This window comes from Apostichopus japonicus, chromosome 22 (assembly GCF_037975245.1).
Source record: "Apostichopus japonicus isolate 1M-3 chromosome 22, ASM3797524v1, whole genome shotgun sequence".
Classification (NCBI taxonomy): Eukaryota; Metazoa; Echinodermata; class Holothuroidea; order Aspidochirotida; family Stichopodidae; genus Apostichopus; species Apostichopus japonicus.
The window spans coordinates 5,873,953-5,897,763 of record NC_092582.1 but is presented as its reverse complement, the minus strand read 5'-3'; the positions used below and the strand labels follow the sequence as shown (position 1 = coordinate 5,897,763).

General features: G+C 36.3%; 2 protein-coding genes across 4 annotated transcripts in view; one reads left to right on the top strand and one right to left on the bottom strand.

Moving 5' to 3' along the window:
• Nucleotides 1–15,346, bottom strand: part of LOC139963930 (DNA (cytosine-5)-methyltransferase PliMCI-like) — a 31,652-nt gene extending 16,306 nt beyond the window's left edge. The window contains exons 1-17 of the mRNA XM_071965164.1: nt 15,070–15,346; nt 13,896–13,944; nt 13,244–13,305; nt 12,271–12,316; nt 10,246–10,790; nt 8,811–8,969; nt 8,180–8,228; nt 7,524–7,607; nt 6,567–6,676; nt 5,739–5,857; nt 5,347–5,439; nt 4,482–4,633; nt 4,114–4,191; nt 3,371–3,474; nt 2,287–2,449; nt 1,209–1,306; nt 788–908 (exon numbers count right to left, since the gene is read on the bottom strand). Of these exons, the coding sequence (XP_071821265.1) occupies nt 788–908; nt 1,209–1,306; nt 2,287–2,449; nt 3,371–3,474; nt 4,114–4,191; nt 4,482–4,633; nt 5,347–5,439; nt 5,739–5,857; nt 6,567–6,676; nt 7,524–7,607; nt 8,180–8,228; nt 8,811–8,969; nt 10,246–10,790; nt 12,271–12,316; nt 13,244–13,305; nt 13,896–13,944; nt 15,070–15,128 (2,091 nt within the window). The 5' untranslated portion in view covers nt 15,129–15,346. The remainder of the gene's footprint in view (nt 1–787; nt 909–1,208; nt 1,307–2,286; nt 2,450–3,370; nt 3,475–4,113; nt 4,192–4,481; nt 4,634–5,346; nt 5,440–5,738; nt 5,858–6,566; nt 6,677–7,523; nt 7,608–8,179; nt 8,229–8,810; nt 8,970–10,245; nt 10,791–12,270; nt 12,317–13,243; nt 13,306–13,895; nt 13,945–15,069) is intronic.
• A 312-nt stretch (nt 15,347–15,658) lies between these two features.
• Nucleotides 15,659–23,811, top strand: part of LOC139963515 (FIGNL1-interacting regulator of recombination and mitosis-like) — an 18,032-nt gene continuing 9,879 nt past the window's right edge. The window contains exons 1-9 of one of the 3 annotated variants that reach the window (XM_071964346.1): nt 15,659–15,816; nt 16,898–17,019; nt 18,216–18,343; nt 18,921–19,025; nt 19,492–19,635; nt 20,367–20,526; nt 21,471–21,598; nt 22,447–22,694; nt 23,068–23,216. In XM_071964346.1, coding sequence (XP_071820447.1) covers nt 16,926–17,019; nt 18,216–18,343; nt 18,921–19,025; nt 19,492–19,635; nt 20,367–20,526; nt 21,471–21,598; nt 22,447–22,694; nt 23,068–23,216 — 1,156 coding nt within the window. In that variant the 5' untranslated portion in view covers nt 15,659–15,816; nt 16,898–16,925. Of the gene's footprint in view, nt 15,922–16,897; nt 17,020–18,215; nt 18,344–18,920; nt 19,026–19,491; nt 19,636–20,366; nt 20,527–21,470; nt 21,599–22,446; nt 22,695–23,067; nt 23,217–23,811 lie in introns of all 3 variants that reach the window. The other 2 variants (XM_071964348.1, XM_071964347.1) reach the window with 2 other exon arrangements.

Sequence of the window (23,811 nt, the reverse complement as noted above, 5' to 3'; positions counted from 1 at the left end):
CACAAATGATATAGATTTATATCAATATATATAATATTGAAGATAATAATGAAAATAATGATATATATTTAGAACCCAAAAACCCACCCATGGAAACTTAAAATATCAGTTGAAATCAGATAGAAATCAGTTGCCATTTTACTTTCAAAGATAGATTCAGTGATGGGAAACATTTTCCACTAAGCCAAGAAAACAAAGAAAACGAAAGAAGGAACAATTCAATTGAAGTGAACCACTGATTCAATCAGTGAACCAATTTGAGGACGATATTTATGGCATCTAGGAAACTCTAGCATATGTATACTAACTCCTTCAGATATTTATATGAACCAGTCTCAAAAACAATAATCACCTGAAGTCTCAATCCATGTAAACATGTAGTAGAAATTGAACAGATTTGCCTGAAGATTTCAACCATTAGGCGAGCGTACTTAGCATACACAGCAGATAGACAACTATATGAATCAATATTACTAAACTGCAAATTATTGATGAAATTCTTCCCTTCATGCCACATTCACATCAACATAAGTCTGGCGTGTAATGGACAGCGCTCATGAAAATGTAAACCCTAATCAGACCACATTTTTGTTTTGCATGATATTGTACATTGTCTCCTCTCTGTTTATCTTGCCTCATTAACACATGTCAGGAACAATCTTAACACTAAATATATGCCAAGGATTAGTCAATATTAGTGCAGTCATGAAGTGTACATTGTTAAGTCATGGTACACATCGACTCATTAATCAGTGACAAATTACTCATAAATGAGCACTCTTCTTACTCGCTTCTTCTTTTTACTAGGTGTGGTCACTCTCTTCGGCCTCGGCTTAAAGTTCTGTGAATCCATCAATCCATCTTCCTCCTCATTCTCATCTGCGTCCTGTACAGCCATGTTTGGACATCTGGTAATAAACGAAAAGACATCAATTAGAAAACCAAGAGTGTTATAAAGATGAGAAATGTCATCTGTAAGGGGATGCCTTCAGCTGACAGTACCATTCACAAAGAAGCATTTTGAAGAAACAGCTACAATACATCGTAAGGTCAAACAATGACTGTCATTGCCATTACACGATATTCCTAGATTTAAGAATTGTTAGGTCAGACAGGGAATGTCATTGCCATTACATAATATTCCTAGATTTAAGAAACAGTTACAATACATCATAAGGTCAGACAGTGACTATCATTGAAATACATACCTTCTACTGTTGCATGCTTGTTTTGCCCTTCCAGTGCCACCAAACTTTACCATGTCCTTACAGGCATTACAAGTCCCACAGTCTGGTAACTGACAGATCTATTAAGTAAGAATAAAGAATGTTACCACAGTAAAAAAAAAACACATGTGTGGAAGTAATTGTATCAAATTTAGAGAGAGAGTAATATTTTCTTAGGAAACAGACCTGAAAAGTAACTCTTATAGAAAGATAGAACAGAAAGTCCCATGCGATAACAGTAAAATGCAGGTATCAAACTGGTTGTAAGCAGTATATAATATAATACAGAAAGGGGATAATACAGAAAGAGTCAATTTAAGTACATACTATCTACAAAGAATCAAATGAATGACATGCAGCAGCACATAGGTACACCCCATGTATACATAGTAGTACATGTGTAATACCAAGAAGTACATTGAAGTGCATGCTATCTACACATAGTAGAACATGTGTAATACACAGGAGTACTGAGGAACAAACTATCTATACATAAAGTACATGTGTGATACACAGTACACTGAGGTACACACTATCAATACACACAAGTACATGTGTTATACACAGCAGTACATTGAGATGCACATTATCTATACACTGTGAATGTACAATGAAGTACTGAGGAAAGTACATCAGTCCTGCATGGTGCTCTAGGATTTGTAAACTACATCTGAAAATCCTTTTCTATCCTCTCTCTACAGAGCTATATTAAACCTCATATGTGGCACTGGTCTTAGACAAGCTGTTTATCAACACAGACTTATTACTGTACCTCACATATACCACACAGACTTATGACTGTACCTCACATATACCACACAGACTTATGACTGTACCTCACATATACCACACAGAATTATGACTGTACCTCACATATACCACACAGACTTATGACTGTACCTCACATATACCACACAGAATTATGACTGTACCTCACATATACCACACAGACTTATGACTGTACCTCACATATACCACACAGAATTATGACTGTACCTCACATATACCACACAGAATTATGACTGTACCTCACATATACCACACAGAATTATGACTGTACCTCACATATACCGCATCTTCTCCTCCTTGCTTTACTGTTGTCATCAGCTGCTATTTGGCCCTTGAAGAAAATGTCAAAGATATTCTGTACCAGTGGAGTCACCGTGGCCATGGATTGCATCGGTTTCTTCTCCTTCTTGATAGTAGCCTTACGCATTGCTCGTCTGCAAAATTAAAAGTCGATTTCATAAAGAAAATTATGAAATACAATAGCTGCCCTAAAATCGTCTTAAATACTTATCCAGGCTGACAATCAGTTCTAGCAAACTAGTCTAAGAATGAGGGTCATTTTTTGGGGACTCCTCTACTAGGGTCTGTTCATCAATCTTAATATGTTTCATTAATGAGTAAAACATTACAAAAATGAACTACACATCTATAGGAGGACACTCATGGCATAAAAATCAAACAAGTGCAGAATTCATAGGAAACATACTACTTGAAATTACTCGAGCCTTGTCTGTTGATTGTAGTGTTTCTTCTGAAGAGCTAACTTAAAAACCAAGCCACTTTGATATGTAAGGGTGTACTTAAGTATAGATCGAGGGTTCTCCATTATTTTCGGTGAGAACCAGAGAGGAACAATGGTTTGAATCAAATGGCCAGACAGAATCAAAATCTTGTTCTACCTAGGTTTAGCAATCTGCAGGTTAGGGGGCTTCGGCATAAGGCCTAAATAGTCCGAATGTCCGTATTAAATCAAGATTGCACGCCAATCTTTTCCACAGGCTAAATCGAAACCTCGTGAGAGTGATCTAGCCGCGAACCATCTATTGAGAACTGCTGGTACCCATGGATCAGTCACATATCAACATATACTTTTTTATCTAATATTCTCCTTTTCATGGTTGGTAAGGTTGAAGTATTATCTTTTATCTTCTTACAAAAGATGTTGTAATTTTCTGCTTTCTACCTTGTGTTGTTTTCATCTCGATATAATATGGTAGAAGTTAGCAGTCACTAACAGCACACCCAAACAAACATAATGTTCTTAAGAATAGAGGGCAGCAATCCTAAATAACTACTTGAAATAATAAAAGGTAATATATGTCATAATACAACAAAGGTTAGAAAAGAAGATGTACCTCTTGCCGAGAGTGACACCAGCCAGTTTAATCAGGTCTCTCATACAAGGTGTGGTTATCAACAGCGATTCATCATCATCAGCTGCTTCATCATAGCTCTCCACCTAAAATAGCAAAACCAAGAATATGTCAACATTTACCACCATTTCTTTTCGGATAGGGAGGGAGGTGCCCACCAGAAGCCGAAGTACCTTGCTTACCGTGTAACCAGTGATCAAGCCCTATGCATTTCCATTCAATGAAACCCAGAAAGCAGTAGGGAAGGGAACTCAAGGGAAATTAGACTATATAGGGATCGAAGTAAGGGCTGGAAAGCTCAGTTGATAGAATGCTGGGCTTGAAGCCCGGAGGTCACTGGTTCGAATCCTGATCTAGCTATAAATTTCTTTGTCCTCATCCACTCTTTGTTTTTCTTGTGAACAGAAATATTGAAGGATACTGGTTGTTTGCATTACAGCATTCTTCTCAAAGAAGACGATTTATTTTTACAAAACTTTGTAAACATTTAGTATCATAAATACTTCATAATATCTGCACACAGTCACTTGCTTGTAAAACAAATCATTATTGTTGGTGTCTGAGGTTAGTAGGCATATGAATCACCCGAATCATTGGATGAGTTCCTCAAGAATTAGCAGGGAATTTGAATACTTTTGTGCCATCTACTTTCCAGCCTCTTTATTAGCCAACTATCATTTCAGTTTTGCACCAATAGATCAATCAGATATGAAGTATTATATTACCTGTTCCACCACAAACTGGGCGTGTCTAAGGAGGGTGTCCTCGGTAAACCGGCTGCATTCTGCTGGAGGGACAGTAGTCTGGAAATACAAGATAATTAAGCAAGTCATCAGCTATGATACAATGCTAGAGAAGTATATGTGGTAACATTCCTTGCCATTTGTTGCTGTGGTAACGTTCCTTGCCTTTTTGTTGCTGTGGTAACTTTCCTTGCCATTTTGTTAAACAGGAAACAGTTCAATTAGGAAACATCTCATACTTTCCTGTTTTGGTCAGGTTTGGATTGGGTTGAGATTTCCAATTCTATGAAATCTGAAGACAAATTTGCTACTAATTTCATCATAATAATAATAATAAGAAAACAAATTACCTGGATGTGATTAAGCAGATCTTCATAATCGCTGGCGACATTTTTCTGTAGAAACTCGATCACAATCTTGCTGATGTAGATTTTTTCTTGAACAGACTTCCAAAATGGCATATAACATTCACTGGGATCTACCAGAATGTATTCAGCAAATGCTATTTGGGAGGAAACCAGAATATAACATGGATGAAAATAATTCAAAACTGAAGTCCAAGAGGCTAACATTCTATTCCTAAATTTTGTTTGCATTTCCTTGAACTGTCTTCTATCTGAACATTTTACAAATCCGAGCCTGAAGTATTTTCCTAAAGTGGTACAGACACTGAGTGTTATAAGGGAGAGCATCCAGACTAGTTAATATGAATGTTATGTTATGTACGTGTACAAAACTGTCTGACAAAAACGGTAAATGTTGTCTTATTTGACAATTACCAACGTTAAACAGGTTTCTTTATCTGAGAAACATGGCTCTGGTCAGAACGCAAAGATTTCAAACTGTCTGCATCTGGCAGATGAAGCTTGTAAACATTTATTAACATAAATACTTCTTTATATCTGCACACTATCAATTGCTAGTGAAACAAATAATTTACTAATTTAATACAAATACAACAACAAATTATTTTGTATTTTTTATTACAAAAACTCAAACACACACACACATATATGTAAGACATGTCAGAGCATAGTATACTAAAACAAACAGATGTTTTTTACTCTTCAAAAAGAATCATAGCATCTTCCAATCCTGGAGGTGTTTATTTAAAAAAAGAAAAAAAAAAAAAAAAAGGAAACCAGCTGCAAGTTTTGATGCTTTTACAGTTTAAAAGTTGTATTTACTGTAACAAAGCCAATATAAACGACTTACCAGTCCCAAAACCAATCAGTGCCTTCTCTCCTCCATCAAACCCTGTGATGTACCATTCATTAATTGGACCAAGAGCCTTGGTTGGAATACCACCTGTTGATTGATAAGGCGAAGAATGGTTAATTCTTACATTTTAATTTGTAAGAAACCCTTCCCTGACTTATCATATCCTACGAATGTTACAAACATTGTCAGTATGAGAAATAAATAAAACACCGTGGGCAGACTATTCCATACTTAGCAAGCTATTCTCGCAATGAAATGTTCAGACCAAACAGCTGGTAGATTTTTATCCAATTATGAATGTTAATGGTCATGTGATCGTAACGATCCCTTCATGAGGGAATTGTTGCCAACTTTCTTAAGTAAATTATTCTAAAAGCTATACCAACCTTCCGGGCTTGGGCTTTCATCATAAATTGGTTTAACAAAGCCACTAAAGAAGAGCTCCTTGTTCTTTTCAATTAGACCAGTATCAAATGGGCAAAGATGAGTATTTTTGTCATAGACACTGGAAAAGAGATAAAGGTGAAAGATGTTGCTTTAAAGTAGATTGCTGTTGATAGTTTTCATCCTGGTTTGTTTTCTTTGAGAAAACCTTAAAATATAAATATAACTTCCTTTTCAATGGCGATCAAATAAACAAAATTGCATTCTAAACTAAAGAAAACCTTGAACAATGATTGTGCAAATCTTAACAAACCCAGACAAGTTTTGTAGATGAGAAGTTTTCAAAAAGAGATTAATGGTGTACACAGGGTCACTATTTGTACATTTCCTTTCCCTGTTTTATTTATTTTATATTGTTTTTATATCCACAAAACTCAAATATGTGAAGTATTGTATATGTGGTGTACTGCACAAAACCAACTACTCATTAGGGGGCAAATGATTCAAAAGCTGCGAAGATAATCATTTATGTATGAGAAAATTTTGAAATAGTTTTCTAACATGAATAAAACTTGACTTGCCAAAGTCATCAATACCTTTGCTTAAAGTTAAGAGTAACGCTCTCAATGAAATACTAAAATACTCAGTGCTTTGGGCATAATTGTATGCTTTAATTTTACTACAAATTTTAATTAAACTTTAATTAAACTTTAATTTTATTACAAATTTTAATAAATTCCAATTTTATTCCAATCCCATCACATAGACACATTACATTTGCATATGGTTGTACATGAGCAGAAAGAAGATATAAATTACAACCCTCTCACCTGAAATGAGTGATCTTAAATTGTAGTCTCTCGTCATAACTCATGGCTTCCTCTTCATCCCCAGTCAGGAGAGACAACTTTGGATCAGTCAAGGCAATGTACTCCTCCACCTGATAACCAAAGTAAATCTCTACAATTTTGACTCAGAATTCAATGCAAATGTGTGTATTAGTGGGGAAGGGGAGGGCTAGGAGGGGTGGTGGGTGTTAAGGGGAAAGGAGACTCTACACGGTAAATGTTGCTGCATCAGGTCTATCCAATGGGAGAAAGTATACAATTAAGTGAACTTTAGATAATGACCAATCACCAGAGATGACTAAATGGAACATTCTAAGAGACAAAATGTAGTAAATATTAAGCCAAAACTTCTATTGACAACCCATTAAATCATGGCAGTCAGGATTTCAAGAACTTATGAAAACCTTATGCTAAAGGAAGTAAGGAAGAACTATAAATACAACTTGTCTTATTAAAAGGCAGCTCACAAACAATCATTACCATTGGGTCTATGTCATTCAGGTAATTTGAATAACTTTCAAAAACTTGCTAAGAATAATCATATTTCACATTGCAGGTAGCACTGGTTTCTAAATGCTCCTGTTCCCATAAGACTTATGACTTGAGCATGCCATTAATTTTCTTCATATATTGCAATTTTTTCTGTATTGTAGAGATGGGGTTTTCTCTAAATGTTGATCGACAATATTGATGTTCTTGGATTTCAAAACGATATCAAAAATGAAAGGGAAAGGACAAGATTTCATTTTCTGGTGAAATTATGACACCACAGAATGACAACATGGCACCCCACCAACTGCCTTGACATTTAAATTCTTATAAGCTTCGAACAGGAGCAAGATTTTCACTACATTTTGGAGGGAGTCTTTCATCAGAAAGATATATAAATCAAGACAGTGGTTGGGTTTGCCTCTCCTTTAACACAATTTTACAACTTACAGCATTTTCTGGATCTCCACAAAATAGCTGCAGCTCAGAATCATCAAGAAGTTGTCTGCATTCTTTGCAGCGTGGTGGTGGTTGCTATGGTAATATGAATGGGCAAAAGGAAAACACAATGTAAAGTGCTGCCGTATGATGTGTTAGCAATCTATCTATAATTACAATTGAACAAATCTAAAATGAAATCTGAGTATCTGCTATAAAATGGTAATATCCAAGGTAAAATTGTTAATTTCCTTTTTAATTCACTGTATATTTCCTTTTAGTACCTGAAATCTTAATGGGTCAAATTTCAATAAGGTCCATCAGCAAATATGGAATCTTTTGACACAGCAGTATAATGGAATAGGTAAACCCCTTTCCAAAAGTTATGCAACAGATTTACAAAAAAAACCTAAAGCACTTCAATTAAATGGACTCATTGAAGTATGTAATAAATATATCAAAAGAGGTATAAGCCTAACTATATAAATGTGACCTCTTACTATGTCATGTCACTGGGTAATTGTTATATCATTTTATTTATAGCACAAATGTTACACCAGTTCTATTGCAAAAGTGCCTGCCCATAACAATTGCAGTCTTCCATTTTTTTTATGGTAATCAACTGGTTTATTTCAAAGCCTTTGTAAAGTGTTGAATAAGATTCTCACCTTTTCATTTACAGCTGCTGCTACTACAGGTTTTTCTCTCAGCATTCTCCTAATGACAGAAACAAAATAATTGAGAGTTGAATAATCTAATTAAAATAAAGTAACCAATTGACAGATTCAAATATTTACAAGTACCAGTTCAGCTACTACAGATAAATGATTGGTCAACTGCTGATACTTATGGGGGTAAGAGCCAAATTTGATGAGGAGGGGAGGGGCGGGGGGTGGCTGTTATGATTTGCCCGATAAATGTAACCAATATGGAAGGGCACACTGGTGAGATCCGCCTAACATTTGAAATTTGAATTCGTTATAAGGAATGCCAACAGTGATACATATCATAGCATTGTCTTGGACAGAGAAGGAAAGCATGGAGTGCAAACTATGTCCAAACTCCACAACATCAATGTAACATTATAGTCGGGCAAGCTTAGAACGTTAGTCTAATTACCTGAGGCTGATTTTTGTATGGAGTTAACGGCTCTCTTCAAACGAGATTATTGCAGTTTAGTTTTTTTGTAGTTACTAAAACACTATCAGCATATTGCCAAAATTTTCCAGACAAATATTATTGGGGGCTACAATCCCCTCACCCCCCACCCTCCCCCCTAATCCCTATGCCGATACTCACTTGCTTGGAGAGTTCTCATCACCTTCTTTCTCCTCACTCACATCCTCGTCAACTTTGATTTTCTTTTCTTCTGGAGCTGTCTCTTCTTTGGATGATCCAGACCGTTCACTTTCCTCACTCTTCTCCTCCGAAGTCTCCTCATTCTTTCGTTTTGCTGGCCTTGATTTGAAAAATTTAGGATGGTAATATCAGTCCACATCTGAACTCAAAAGCTTAGGCACATTACTTAATGGTTAGTCTTTTGCGCACATATGGGCTTACTATTCCCTAACACAGGCATCTATGTTATTCTACTGGGCATTTGTACATTTCTATACGATCTTTGAAGTACAGAACAAATCTAAACTAAATTCTCTTTATTTTCTTTACAATTTCAGTGCTGGTGGAAAAGTAGAGAACCTTTCGTTAGCACTAAGCATGATATCATACAACCCCAGGAAGTTAGTGGTGGGTCACTCAATCCCATGCAAACAACAGTCCATCAAAAATAACTTCATTTGCAATACTGAATACACGGCTGTCAAGTAATCTCATGCAGTAAATCATACACAGCGACACATCACGTAGCAATTGTGTACCCTAACTGATCTACACTCGTACTAGAACTCTGGGTATTGTGGAAATCTAGTATGAATACAAGTGTAAGACTTACTTAACAGTCTGCTGTATAGACCCCAACTATAGCACGCTATCATGGAACAGTTTCTTGAGATTACGTAATCGACCTGCCTTGGTCGTAAAATGACCTCTTTTATCCAATTAATCTGCAAAGCCTGCCACATATATTTTCTTGTATGAGGGTCTTTGCGTGAATGCTGTATGATTAACTACACTGTAGAAATGAACATATTTCCACACAGTGTTAACACAAAGAGCCTAATGGTGTTAAGAAGCTATGCAGGCTAATCTTAGAGCCTGAGGTGGATTTACGACCGTGGCAGGTCGAATTTGTAATCACAAAACTTTCGTAGCTATAGCGTGCTATAATTGGACCCAATAAAGCAGACCTTTAACCTTGTACTCACAACTGTATGACTGAGTACTCTTACTTAACCTTGTTATCACACTCACTTCCAAGTAGAATTCTTAATAAAATAAAAATAAAATAAAACTGTTAGCAAACTGCTTATCCACAAGAGAGCCTGCAGTGTAGGAGAATGTGTAAAAGTAAGTTGGCCTGATGTATCGAACCTAGCAGGATCTTCTTCAAAGGCTAAATGACAAGTAACAGTAACAGAAGGGACAAAAACACGCACAGAATACAGACAGGTTAATGAGCATGGTGAACACAAAGAGATAGATGTAAGGGGACTAGTAGACAAGGGATGGAGAGAAGAAAGAAAGAAATTCTTCTCGAACAGATAGTCATGCTATTGTACTCCCTACTACAAGTCTGAACCAAACAACACTCAATTAGTACCACTAAGATACTTACAGTTTGGTAAACATGGATAGAATGCTTGGTTGCTTCTCATCATTCTTGGCAGGTCTGCTTTTTCTTTCTCCGTTGGTTCTTTTCTCTGATGGTGATGTCTCTTTCTCAGACTTCACATCTTTTTCACCCATCACCTTCCTTTTACTGTTTCTCTTCTTCTCCTTCCTCCTCGGCTTCCTCTTACCTTCGTGACCTGTGACCTCCATACCCTCCTCTTCCGACTGACTACTCTCACCAGTCACTGCATCTGATTGGCTTGAATGGTCTCCTGACGGTCCTTCTGATTGGTCGATTCCTACCCCATCTTCCTTCTGTGTCGCCTGAACAGGAGCCTCGATGGGCCGTTCTGATTCGTCACTACCACTGTCTCTCATGCTGCCATTTTGCTCTGTCTCTTTGGTTTCGTCCAATGCCATCGCTTTTGTACCGTTCGTACTGTTGTTATGGTTACCATTCAGAGAGGATCCATTGACTGTTTTGGCTGTGACCTTTGTGCCATTGTAAAACTCATCAATAAGGGCAGATGCTCTGTTTACATGGCCTTTCTGTAATTTAAAAAATCAAAGTAATCAAATGTCATAACAGCAACTCCCCCTTAGTCTCAAAGAAATCTACAGGGTTTAAAGTTAGGGTCTTATCATTGCAGGACAACAAGCCAAAGAACACAACTGATATTATCCCAGTGGAGCAAATTTGAAATATTTACACTTTTTAGGGATATGATAAAGTTGAAATCAACCAAATGAAATGTTTCACCATGAACAGGATACTAAAAAGACATGGTCTGACCAAATGCAACCAAACAGAACGTGACCTCTTCATGCTGAGAGTGTCGGGCAGAGTACGTGTGCTTACAATTACGACTGATTATTTCAGATTTCGCGTTTTTAAACCACGTCAGTTTCAGTCAGGGAAACTCAACATATCACATTTTCCCCGACTTTGCAAATTGCAATGAATTGCGAAACAAATCACCCAGTTTATTACAAACCAATTCTGTGGAAGTGACTTTGCATGTGATCCACACAAGCACTAGTCATTTCAAAGAAAGCAGGACTTGTGTGTGTAAATCAGTCGTTCAGTGTGTGTGGTATGTTGTTAGGCGATGGGTTTTGACCACCATTGATAAAACGAGAAGAAGATCAAGTTGAGTTGGGTCATGTTTGGTTGGGGAAGTGTTCAGTCTGCTTAAGACTGTGCATAACTAGGCTCACTCTAAGAATTTCACAAATTCAGAAACTAACCCTGAATATCATAGAATACTTCCCTACTAATAAGTCTCTTTCATGAAATTATTAATTATCAAGAAATATTCACCCATCCATTCAAGTGCTTCCCTTGTAACAAAATGCAGAATTCTAAGCAACAAGACCTCTGACAACTTGCAGGGAAATTAAACAAGATTGTCTTCATCAATCATTAGTTATTAGATGCACAAAACATGAAAATATATAAACAGATTTAAGAAGCAACCATCCAGCCATGGTTTTATCTTTCATTGTCTTTAATTTGACATTCTGAGAATTAATTATTTAGCATGTGGACAATTTTCCATCTGATATCACTAGTTAATCTCAGTTTCTGGCTCCTTTCTTATTGAAGAAAAATACACTATTATGAATAAAGTACTATTTGTCCTGGGTTTGGAGAGACCAGCAATTTTGAACTATTTTTTCTCTATCAGGATTTTGTTACAGAATAATCCCTTTGGGTGCAACTGAGTCAGTTACTGAAAGTAATATTGAATGCTGCCTTTCCAGTATAAATTATTTACAAATAAAAGTACACAACCCAGGCTACACAAGTATTAACTGTTCTAGTTTACATTGAAGAGCATTTGTCAGTATATTTCTAACAACTAGCTAACATTATAATTATTTCCTTTTCTTTTGTAAAAGAGCACTTACTTAGATGAGTGTGTTAAGTATTGCTAACCAAGTACAGTAATATGAGTGTCTTGTAAACTGATATGCCCAACAGACACCTACATGGGCATTACTATTTTACTATTGATATTCAAAATACCTCAGTAATTTCTTTTTCCTCTAATTCTTCGTCAAGTTCCTTCAATCTGTAGAAGCAAAAAAGCAACAATGTGCAATGTATTACCACACTGAAACATAGACTGCAGCAACACAGTAACAAGTAAGGTAACATCCCTGCAACACTATAAACTCCCTAGAACATCCCTAAACAGTTGCTTCATCACCCTACCACTATAGTACCATCTCTGCACCACTATAATACCATCACGGTACCACTATGGTACAATCACCCTACCACTATAGTACAATCACCCTACCACTATAGTACCATCTCTGCACCACTATGGTACCATCACTGTACCACTATAGTACCGTCACTGTACCACTATGGTACCATCACTGCACCACTATGGTACTATCACTGTACCACTATAGTGGCATCACTGCACCATTATAGTACCATCACCCTACCACTATGGTATCATCACTGTACCACTATAGTACCATCACTGCACTACTATAGTATTATCACTGCACCACTGTAGTACCATCACTGCACCACTAAAGTACCATCACTGTGCCACTATGGTACCATCACTGCACCACTATGGTACTATCACTGTACCATTATAGTGGCATCACTGCACCATTATAGTACCATCACCCTACCACTATGGTACCATCACCCTACCACTATGGTACCATCACTGTACCACTATAGTACCATCACTGCACTACTATAGTATTATCACTGCACCACTATAGTACCATCACTGCACCACTAAAGTACCATCACTGTGCCACTATGGTACCATCACTGCACCACTATAGTACCATCACTGTACCACTGTATATACATCACTGAACCACTTTAGTAATATCACTATAACACTACGATATGGTAACATCATAACACTTCAATATTGTAAAATCACTAAAACACTTATGTTCTATCCCTGTTATTCTAATATCACATCACTACCAAAAATAAATTGCAAAACTTTTTGTCTTACCTAGTTGTTACATCTTCAGGAAAAAATTCTGCCAGCAATCTACGCTTCTTTCTTATGTATCCCTGTAGACGTGAACACAAAGTTTACTTTACTAGAGATTGTTCTTAGAAGAGTGTGAAGGATATAAGTAATATGTGCTCAAGTATAGTTGAACTATACATCAGCTATGTCTCTGGAAAAGTAAAACAACAATTCCAATATTGTACCAGGTATCAACCTCTGTAGACAATTCACGAGAATGTTCTATATTCGTAAAAATGTTTAACTCCAGAAGTTACAAAGTAGGATTAATATTCGGCATAACTTTTCTTCTAAAAGGGTTGTGAATGAGTGCAACTATTTGCCGGAGAAAGTCGTAATTGCAAGTAGTGTGAATGGGTTTCAGAATGCTTTTGACAAGCACTTTAAGCATTGTAATCGGGTCTGATTTTTTGGTGTCTTCAGTTTTCTCTTCTATAGGGTCCTTGATGGGGACTTGATGGTCCCTCCTAATCCTTTTTTTCTACTAAACGAAACTCTATTGTTGATTATTTTAAATGCTAGACAAGGCTAGCTAAATCACCACCAGTAAAACAGCATAAAATACAAATATCCCAACGTCATACTCTCAAGCCATTAGAATTTGTAGGAGTAATGTTACAAAGAACAATACCTTTTCTGTCACACAACCATCCTTTAAGTCATTGTCCAACTCACTTAAACTGTCAAAAAGAAAGATAAAACACATTTGAAAGTTATTAACAAGTGTTTTCTCTTACTTATATAAATTTATTCTCCATAATTGAAAAGGTTATGGAAGGTATAGCCTACTGCACCATTGTTTTCTAAAATTAAATTTCATACATTGGAAAAGTGGTCTCACTTTCGATCAATTGTAGGACTAATTATTTAATATTTTTAACATACTTGGTGCTGTTATGTGACAGCTATAATTCAAAATTTACACTAAGCTAGTCTAAGTTAAGATACTACTTTAGGGTTTAGTTTGTCAATGCTACATGTTTGCAAGCAATAGCAATTGGGCATGGAAGATATGCACCTGACAACTTTACATTATCAGGTACATTGGCAGTAAACTATGCCCGGTTTAAAAATTGCTACAATGATAATTCAACTGTGGCAACTGACTTAAATTATAATCAAAGTAACCTAAGCATATATCAGTAGGTTAGGCAACTTATTCAATCATACCAACCCAAACTAGGCAAATTTTCTGTGTACAACAGAGGGCAATTGTTAATGTACTTGTTATTGTCTCCTGGTCATTTAATTTATGGAAGTTAGCTGTCAAATTACTGCCATTAGTCACGAGACATTAATTCAAAATAATTTGACTGACTAATTAGCTACCTACCACAAACAATAAAAAGTTACGTAAAATGTGGTAAGTTCACCACCTAACTTTACGTGTTCAACATGAAATGCTAGAATTAAGTTTATTTTTTCCCAATACCTAGGTCTAGGTCAACAAGCCTAAGTATATGTGACTAACTTGGCACACTTAGTTAGGGCTAACAATACATTGGAGTTAGACCTAAGGCTAAACAGAGTATGGCCAAGTAGGCTAGGCCTAGTTTATGCTATGTCATCGAGGGCTTCATACATTCTCGTTTACAATAAATAATTAACCACAATAATCATATCAACACATAGCCTAGCCCATGTCCAGTAGGTTCTGGTTTATTCTTGTCTACGTAAATCTCTTAGGCTAGGCGAGGACAAGCCTAATGTAAGAAATACATGTGGCACATCAATACGTTAGCTTTGGGATAACGTTAGGGTATCATACTACTAGTGCTACTAGTACTACACTACAGCCTACTTACCTATTTCGAATTTCACTAGGGATGACGGCATCTGCGACTTTTGATGGCATCGTTATCATCGTTTTCAGGCCTTACAATAGCCTGTGTTATCTTAAACAGAACGACCTACTTTGTGGAATTTATGGCTGATTGCTGTGATCATTAATTGCCCAACATCTAACCACAGAGTTAACCAAACGTAATCCAATCAAGAAAGTTCAGTTATATTATAATACAGAGCTAGCTGTAGTAACACAAACAACACAGCTTCGTACGAACTCCCACGTACCGTGTTGTGGTTTCATGCATGTAGTTCATACGACATGTTTCGCGCCATTTCATGTGTTAAACGTCTAAGATTCAGTGCGACTGTACCACAATATTAGAGGTAATAAGAGAATTAAAATTGTATTCAATGCTCAAATAAAGAACTTTTTTTAATATGTATCTCATTTACATTTCTTCAAATTTCAAAATAATTTAAGTGAATTCATCCCCAAATACATTAATTGTAGCAAAAAATATAAAAAAATATATTCCCGTAATTGTATTAGTTTATTATTTTCCCTATAAACAAAAAGTAAATTTTACATGCTCGCTTCCGGATGGTGGAAGGCAGATCTAGTCGCGGGAGATTTTGATCGTCTGGGTTGTAACCACGGACTTCATATACGAATAATTAATTACGTGCTACCAACATGCTCATGATCCAACAAATATAACTGTGTAACTGTTAGTCGTGGATTAGATCAACGATTGTGAAAAGGGGTAGGCCTTAGCATATCTATGATTCAAGGTCATATTGTCCCATTATCATGTTGATGAGATCAACATTACTTACAGCGACTTATATTTACATCTGAGGTAGCCGATGTATGTCATTTATTCTGCATAGCCTTGTTATGATAACGTAATTTTGCATAGTAATAGTACTAGTATTAGTACTCTACCTTAGACCTTTGGCTAGGCCTAACGTTAGGGTTAGGCGTGACGTTATTCATTTTACAATGATTACTAGTAAATAAATCGAAAATTTGGAACTGGAAGTAAGCCTTCAACATATAAATTGCTCGGATGTAGTTGGTGAGATTTGTGAGCTTATTACATACGAGATATTGGCGCACTAGTACTAGTAGCAATATAAAGAGAATTGTTTCACTGTTCATGATCATAGTTCATACTGTACAATTTTTAGGGTGTTACTAAAACGAATGACAATTGCGTTACACATAACGAATGACAATATGTTGTACACACTAAAAAATTGCGTTGACTAAAACGAATGACAGTAATGACAGAACAGACATTTGCTTCAACCGGATATCACAGTTCAGACTTCGTGGGCATCTAGATCTAGTAAAGTACGGACAAGATAAAAACGCACCTTATAGTAAGCGAAATTGTAAGTCTGATTTAAAAAAAAATTTAACGTCATTTTTCCGATATTAATTGTTAGAAACTAACAATACTATAATCTTGAAACAGCTTCAGATATATTTCTATATAAATCTACAGAGGTAAAAAGCACAGCACTCAAGCGCATTCTCACACACAAACTTTCCCTGTGGTTTCTATCCGTAAATTACACCAAAACCCTGCAACCACGTAACATGCGATTTTCCTCAAATCATTTTTGCGCAGAAAACCAATAACCACATTTACTCCACTCCGTTAATCATTCTATATCCACTCAACACTGTCATTCGTTGTCATTCGCTGTCATTCGCAAATGATAATTAACCCTGTACAAAGTCAATTGTCATTCGGTCATTCGCTGTCATTCGTTTTAGTTTGTCCCCAATTTTTATCTTTCCAATGTACTTTCTGAATTGTATGTCTTTCTCTACAGTGAAGAAATACGGCCAGCATTTTCCATCATGTCCCAAACCTCATCATTGCTAGAGGATGTTCAAAACTGGAGCAGGGAGAAGTGTCTAGCGAATTTGGCAGAGATCCTTCCAAAGCTGACTATATCCTTATTGCAGCAACGATTTTTAATTATAAGAGATACCAAATAAGCTAGAAAAACAAAAGAAAACAAATTGGTCACTTACGCATTTTAAAGTCATTGTTAAACTATTTTCTCTAAATGAAGACAAATTGTATTTGGACTTCTTAGTAGCCTATACCTGCAAATAACTTGGATGGTTAGAAGTTCAGGAAAGTACTTTGACAAACTGTTAAGTACAATAAAAATGACATATGAGGATGGACATTAAATGGCCTTGTCCTTACTGAAAGTCTTTCTTTTATATCTCTGTAAATGAGCATTAATTTGGTTGGGGGGGGGGGGGGGTTGGTGAATGGTTTATGCAGTTTTATGTCTCCCTCCGCTTTTTTTGTGATTTGGATCCCCTAATGGATGCTCAACAAAGAAGTTTTCCCTTCTGTTTTTAGTCCTTAAATGTTTCACTAGTATCCAGTATCTCCACACACACACGCACACACGCACGCACACATACTGAAGAAGTAAATCAACAACATTCATGGCTCTGTAATCCTTAGTCTTGAATCCACCACACTTATAGGGTATACTCAAGAACCTAAATAAATGTTGAAATCATTAATCAGTATCTAGTTAGATTGTTACATACTGATCTGTTGGACATCCAAACCTCCTGGTGTACATTTACTGCATGTTGCTTGCTTGGCAATTTATATCTTGGACCATTCAAGGAATGCTGCTCCTGTTGAAAAAAAAAAATTAGGGCAAAGAGATCATTGTAACAAATTTTTATGGTTGTTCATCTTGACTGTAATGTACATTTCGCCTCAAGATTTGAAGCTACCTGTTTTTAGCTGCAATTAAGGTTCTATTTGGTGGTTTAACGCCGGTGGTTAAAAAGTGGTTAACGCCGGTGCCTTTCAATCATAAGGTCCCCGGTTCGAGTCACTCCCATATTTATGTATGTCGTCCAGTTACAGAGCAGTTGACAATTAACAATTCATAATCATGGACGTTAAATATGAATGTAAGAGACTGACTTCGGTCAGCTTGCGGCTTTGATAAGCCAATGAGGCTTCTTCGCGAGTTCCTGCTTGCAGGAGGATCTAATATTCATACATACTGTACATACATTCCTCATTCAAAAGAATCAGGTTCTTGAATGAGTCAGTACGACCAGGCCTCTAAGTGACTGATAAATGATCTTAACAGCCAGCTCACAGCATGTTCACAAATGGATGTTCTTCCGAAAGAAAGATTTCACTCCTGGCCGTAATGACTGGTGCCTTTGTCCCTCTTCTGAGCCTTGATCAGTTGGAATCACAGTTCTTATCTATCGTATTCCCAGAGGTAATCCGGAAAGGTTATTTTAGTTTATTTATAGTTATTTTATTTGCTAAGCCGTGTAGATTTGACTGTGGTGTTGAATGACCTGTAGGAAGATGTTATGTGGCTCTGAAAGTGACTACATGGATTTCTTTTTTTAAATATTTTTGTTAATATTTTTTTTCCTTCTCATGACATACATACAGACATACAAGACTAACATAAAAAACTATTTCAACCAACCCCATCGGCAAAGTACAAATTACTGTGATTCTCTTATTAATAATAATAATAATGTCCAAAAACTCTATTTCAAAACCTAATAGATGGATTCTTGATGTTTTGTGATTGTGTGTTTAGCAAGACCACTCATATAGCGACTTGGTTTGGTACTCAGTGGGAAATTGTTGTAATATAACTAAGACCATATACTGTAGAAGAGATGTGTAGTTTGGTGAATTGAAACACCAGCTTTGGGTCTCTGAAAATTCTGATTTTGGTTCTCTGTATAGAAATTTGGTCTCAAATGACTGGAATACCATTGAAAATATGTCCTGGTCCTCAATATCATCCCAATCAAGGTAAATTTTTATCTTCTTAGGTCCAAAACCTGTTTGATGTTCAACTAACAAGCATCCTCTCTAGTCTTGAAGATGAAGCCTCTACCACGTCTCAAGTACAAGAAATACTTAAGAAACACCTGCAGGTAAATATTATGTATGTATGTATGTATGTTTGATGTATGATATACAGATAAGTGTACCCATACCTGAATGTATGCTTAGTGTAAGGTAAGCTTGCATAGCACTTTATCCCATTATTATTGTTATACTTGAGAATTACCTACAAGATAAGCATACCCATACCTAAATGTATGCTGCTTAGAATTTATCCCATTCTTATAGTTATACTTGAGAAACACCTACAAGGTATAAGCATACCCATACCTAAATGTATGCTTACTGTAAGGTAAGCTTGCACAGCACATGATTATAGTTATATTTGAGAAAGTACATGTAACGTTTGATATGTTATAACTTCCACCTCCCCCCCCACCCCAACCCTTTAATTGTTTATGCTAAACGTTCTCTGTGTTGTTACTTTTGCAAGGTGATAATCCTATTATAAGTCTCACATTTCCATATTTCTTTTTAATTTGACTCACATTATAGATGAGTGTAGATATATTAGGGCCCTTGGAATCAATATTACAGTGTGTCACCCAGAAAACCAGCAGTGCCATCCATCTCAACAAAGTACACTCGATCCCGTTGCCAACTTTGAGCATCATACGAAAGTCATTCGAACACTGTAAGGTAACTATTCCAGAGACCTCTGTATTAAACCTACACCCAGTCTGTCAAAGGTCGTTCTAAGGTCAATTCCTCAGAGACAGTCAATGGTGTCATAGTAACTCTCCTGAGAGTGTTATTATATTAACACACAAAGCAGTGACATGTGTATGTGGCCAAGGTGCTTGTAGCAATACATTTCATGTGGCGAATACTTGATGCCCCAAGCAATGCACTCGTCTTCCCTGTATGTGTGTATGAGTAAGTGAGTGTGTGTTTATGCTTTTGTTTCCTTTCCCCGTCATTTCTGCAAATATGTAGTACTATGTCCTAAGTTGTCTTGCAGACTTAACACATGTAACTGTGTAACATGCTTACAATTATGTTGCTGAAGCACCCATTGTCCATCATTAAAAAGGTATTCATGGTAGTGTTATTTGTAGATTTCCTTCAGTGTAACATTGGGTTTTGAACACTGTTTGTAACACTGTTCTCATTTCTCATCAACGTTTAATTCATCGTCTGTAGTTGAGGCATGACGTGCCAAATGAAACTGCTTTCAAAGATCTTGTGTACAGAGATTCAGTGGTGACTATTAAACTAAATATCTATATAAGTACATTCCAGTCGCCTCCACTCTTTACTCAGTTGTAGACCTTTCAATATCATCGATTCGGTCATGGTTTCATACTTAAAGCTGGTACTTTTATTCAGATGCCTTTCATGACAGGTTTGTCTTCTATTTCATCTCACAGGAAAGTAACACTATCTACACGGTCCACTTTGAGGCCTTGTCCGGGCAATTATCGCTGTTTTTCAAGAAGACATTCACTCTGCAAAAAGCTCTCATGTCTCTCTTAGACCTTGCCGAGATTCAGCCACTGGAAGACAATATTCAACAAGTAGTTACTCAAGGTATTAAATTATTTGTGTTATGTCAATGATGTAGGCCTAACACACAGTATAACATGGTACTATGATGTATGTATGTATTTTTTTTTAGATTCTAGATCCTCCTGCAAGCAGGAACTCGCGAAGAAGCCATCATTGTCTTATCAAAGCCGCAAGCTGACCAAAGTCAGTCTCTTAGATTCATATTTAATGTCCATGATTATGAATTGTCAATTGTCAACAACTCTGTAACTGGATGACAAACATTAATCTTGGAGTGACTCAAACTGGTGACCTTATGATTGGAAGGTACCAGCTTTAACCACTGAGCCAATACTCCAGAGTGTTATCAAACCCTGTACAGGAAATTAGAGCAGTCAAAATCCCTATATAAATCCCGATTCCTACATGAGTTATAATTACTATTGGGGGTTTTAATTCTAAGGTGAGATAATAATTCCTAAAGAAGTCAGATGAGTCCATAATTCCTAGACTTATTACTTTAGTAAGAGTTCTAAATGAGAGCTAATTTCCTCGATGAGTCTTAACTTCTAGATGAATCCTAAGCTGTAGATGAATCCATACTTCATTAGATGTGTCCATAATTTCTACGAGACTCCTAATTCCTACATGATTGAAATATTCCTAGTTGATTGTAAAATATTTGAAAGGTAAAGTTTGCTGCTCAAGAAAGGTGTTATATGTCATTTCTAAGACATTTCATCTAGATTTTAACATACACAACAATTACAATCCTAGCCTGACAAACAGATGTTAGATAAACAAATAATAAACTTAACCAGCAGATTTAGTACATGAAAATCAATTACTTATTACTTTCTATAAAAACCAGTTGATGTGATGTGGAATTTGTCTAACATTTCTGTCATCATTCCAGACATTTAAAATGTTAATAATCTCTGGTTGTTTTTGAAGTTGTAACCTTTGCCTTGTTGTTATGTCAACAGTGGGTAAAGACTTCCATGGATTGTGTGGTATCATTGGAAGCATGGACGCTTCACTCATGGCAACCACTTGGAAGTTCCTGGTGAAGTTTTTGACGAAACACAAGAATTGTTTTGATATCTCTTTGCAGGTAATTATACTGTAGCTGGTAAGCAAGGTTAAGCAGACCTGTCTGCTCACATGACAGATCAGAGTAGCTGATCAGAGGGCATGGACTGGTCTGCTCACATGGTTAATCAGTCAATGGGCAAATCTGCTCACATGATTAATTAGAGTCTATTGGCAGGTCTGCTCACATGATTAATCAGTCTGTGGCTGGTCTGCTTACATGGTTAATCAGAATGTATGAGCATGTATGTTCACATGTCTTTTAACTGAGACTGAATTCTTGAGAGGGAAATGGCTCTCTGGAATCTGTCATTTCCATTGATTAATGATTCTGATGGTATTTTCATTTGAAATGTTCACCTATTAGTCCATGAAAACTGCAAATGTTTTGAGATTGGAAGTACTGACACAAGAGAAAAGCAAATTAATAACATGGCCAAACTTCCCTCTCTCCCTCTCCAATGCCTCATGATCTAAAACAATTTTACAATGCCTTCTTAGTTTAGATGTCTAGATCAATTTTAAATATTTTCAAAATATTTCAGTTTCCTCTACTTTTAGACCAATATCCTTCACCATTAGGACAATTTTGATGGTAGACTATAAACTTGATTTCTAAGTGGATGTATCCTAACTATGACATTACTGGGCAGGTTATGCAACAAACCAGTTCCATGGTATTTTAATTTGCTACATGTGGTGATTACACAACATGTTTCTTTTACTGTCATTCTGTGTGAATTACACCTTAGTATTTACCACAAGAGGTCAAAGTAAAGATATTGTTACCTTTGAAGAAACTGAGCTACAAAGCTTGTTGGGTGAAGATATTTGCTATTTGCTTTGTTTTATTTTTATGTTTTACTTTAGGTCCCTGTTATCGTTGCTGGTCTCTGTGCAGAGATACGGTCACATTTCCAGCATGCTTTGAAATCAGCTCCTCTGGAACCAAAGGAAAACAGTTCTTCCCCACAAACAAATGACCAGAAGGGGTTTTCAAAGACAGTCAAAATTTGTGGATTATTTGCCAAAATGCTTTTACATCTACTGAAGGAGTTTGAATCATCTTTGGATGAGTGCTGTACAGTACTGTACGAGTTAGTGGTTTATCTTAACAGGTAGGAATGTGTTTTTCATGCACTGCTGAAATTAATTGCTTATATGTTGTCAGAAACGTGTATGTTTCTTCAATAATTTATATCTTGAATGACCTTCATAATTTCTATGTACGGTACATTTGCTCTGTTTGCCGAAAAAAAAATTCTATCACAGTATAAATCTCTCTTTCATCAATCGCTATATGAAAGTAAATGTTAGTGACAATGGAATGCTAAAAATTCCAGATAAATGCAATATGGACCTTTAATCTGTTTTTATTCCCGGAAATTAAAATATCTCAGTTCAACAAGATTTCACTCGCTATTTAAATGGTCCTACCTTTCATTTTAATTCATTTCTGTTGTTTTTTTTGTTGTTTTTTTTATCTTGCAGCCATTTTCCTCCCAGCTTGCTTGCCCCGTCCATTACAGCAAATTCTGAGGAAGAATTGAGGAGATCATTTCTTGTGTGCATTGAACCTCTTCTCCAAATGCTCGTTCCCTGCAGAAGATTTTGTGCCAACCTTCTCAACTCTAAACAGGGTATGCCTGCTTTGATATCATGATTAAATTATAGAAATAGGACATTTTTGATAGTAGAGGTATTATTCAAGTGAATAAAGGTGGTAGATAGATAGATAGATAGATAGATAGATAGATAGATAGATAGATAGATAGATAGATAGATAGATAGATAGATAGATAGATAGATAGACAGATAGACAGACAGACAGACAGACAGACAGACAGACAGACTGACAGACTGACTGACTGACTGACAGACAGACAGACTGACTGACAGATTATAAAGAAAATCCATGGGTACTCCAACAGAAAGTAATATTAGGAAAAGGCAGAGAAATAAGATATGACTCATAATTTTGAAATAAATTTGAAGTTGAAAATAATTGACAAAAAAGGAGAACTGTTTTAGAAAATATATTGGAATTCTGGGTCCCCCTGGGACCTTCCTCACCAATACTTGGCAGTGGAATTAATAGTACAAAATGTAAACACATTGGAAGTATGATGCTAGATAAGTGTGAGTGGCACTGATAGAATTAGTACCAAGGCTATATATATACAGAAACCTGTGGTCGTCATATTGAGATAATACACATAGGATGGATACAGTTCT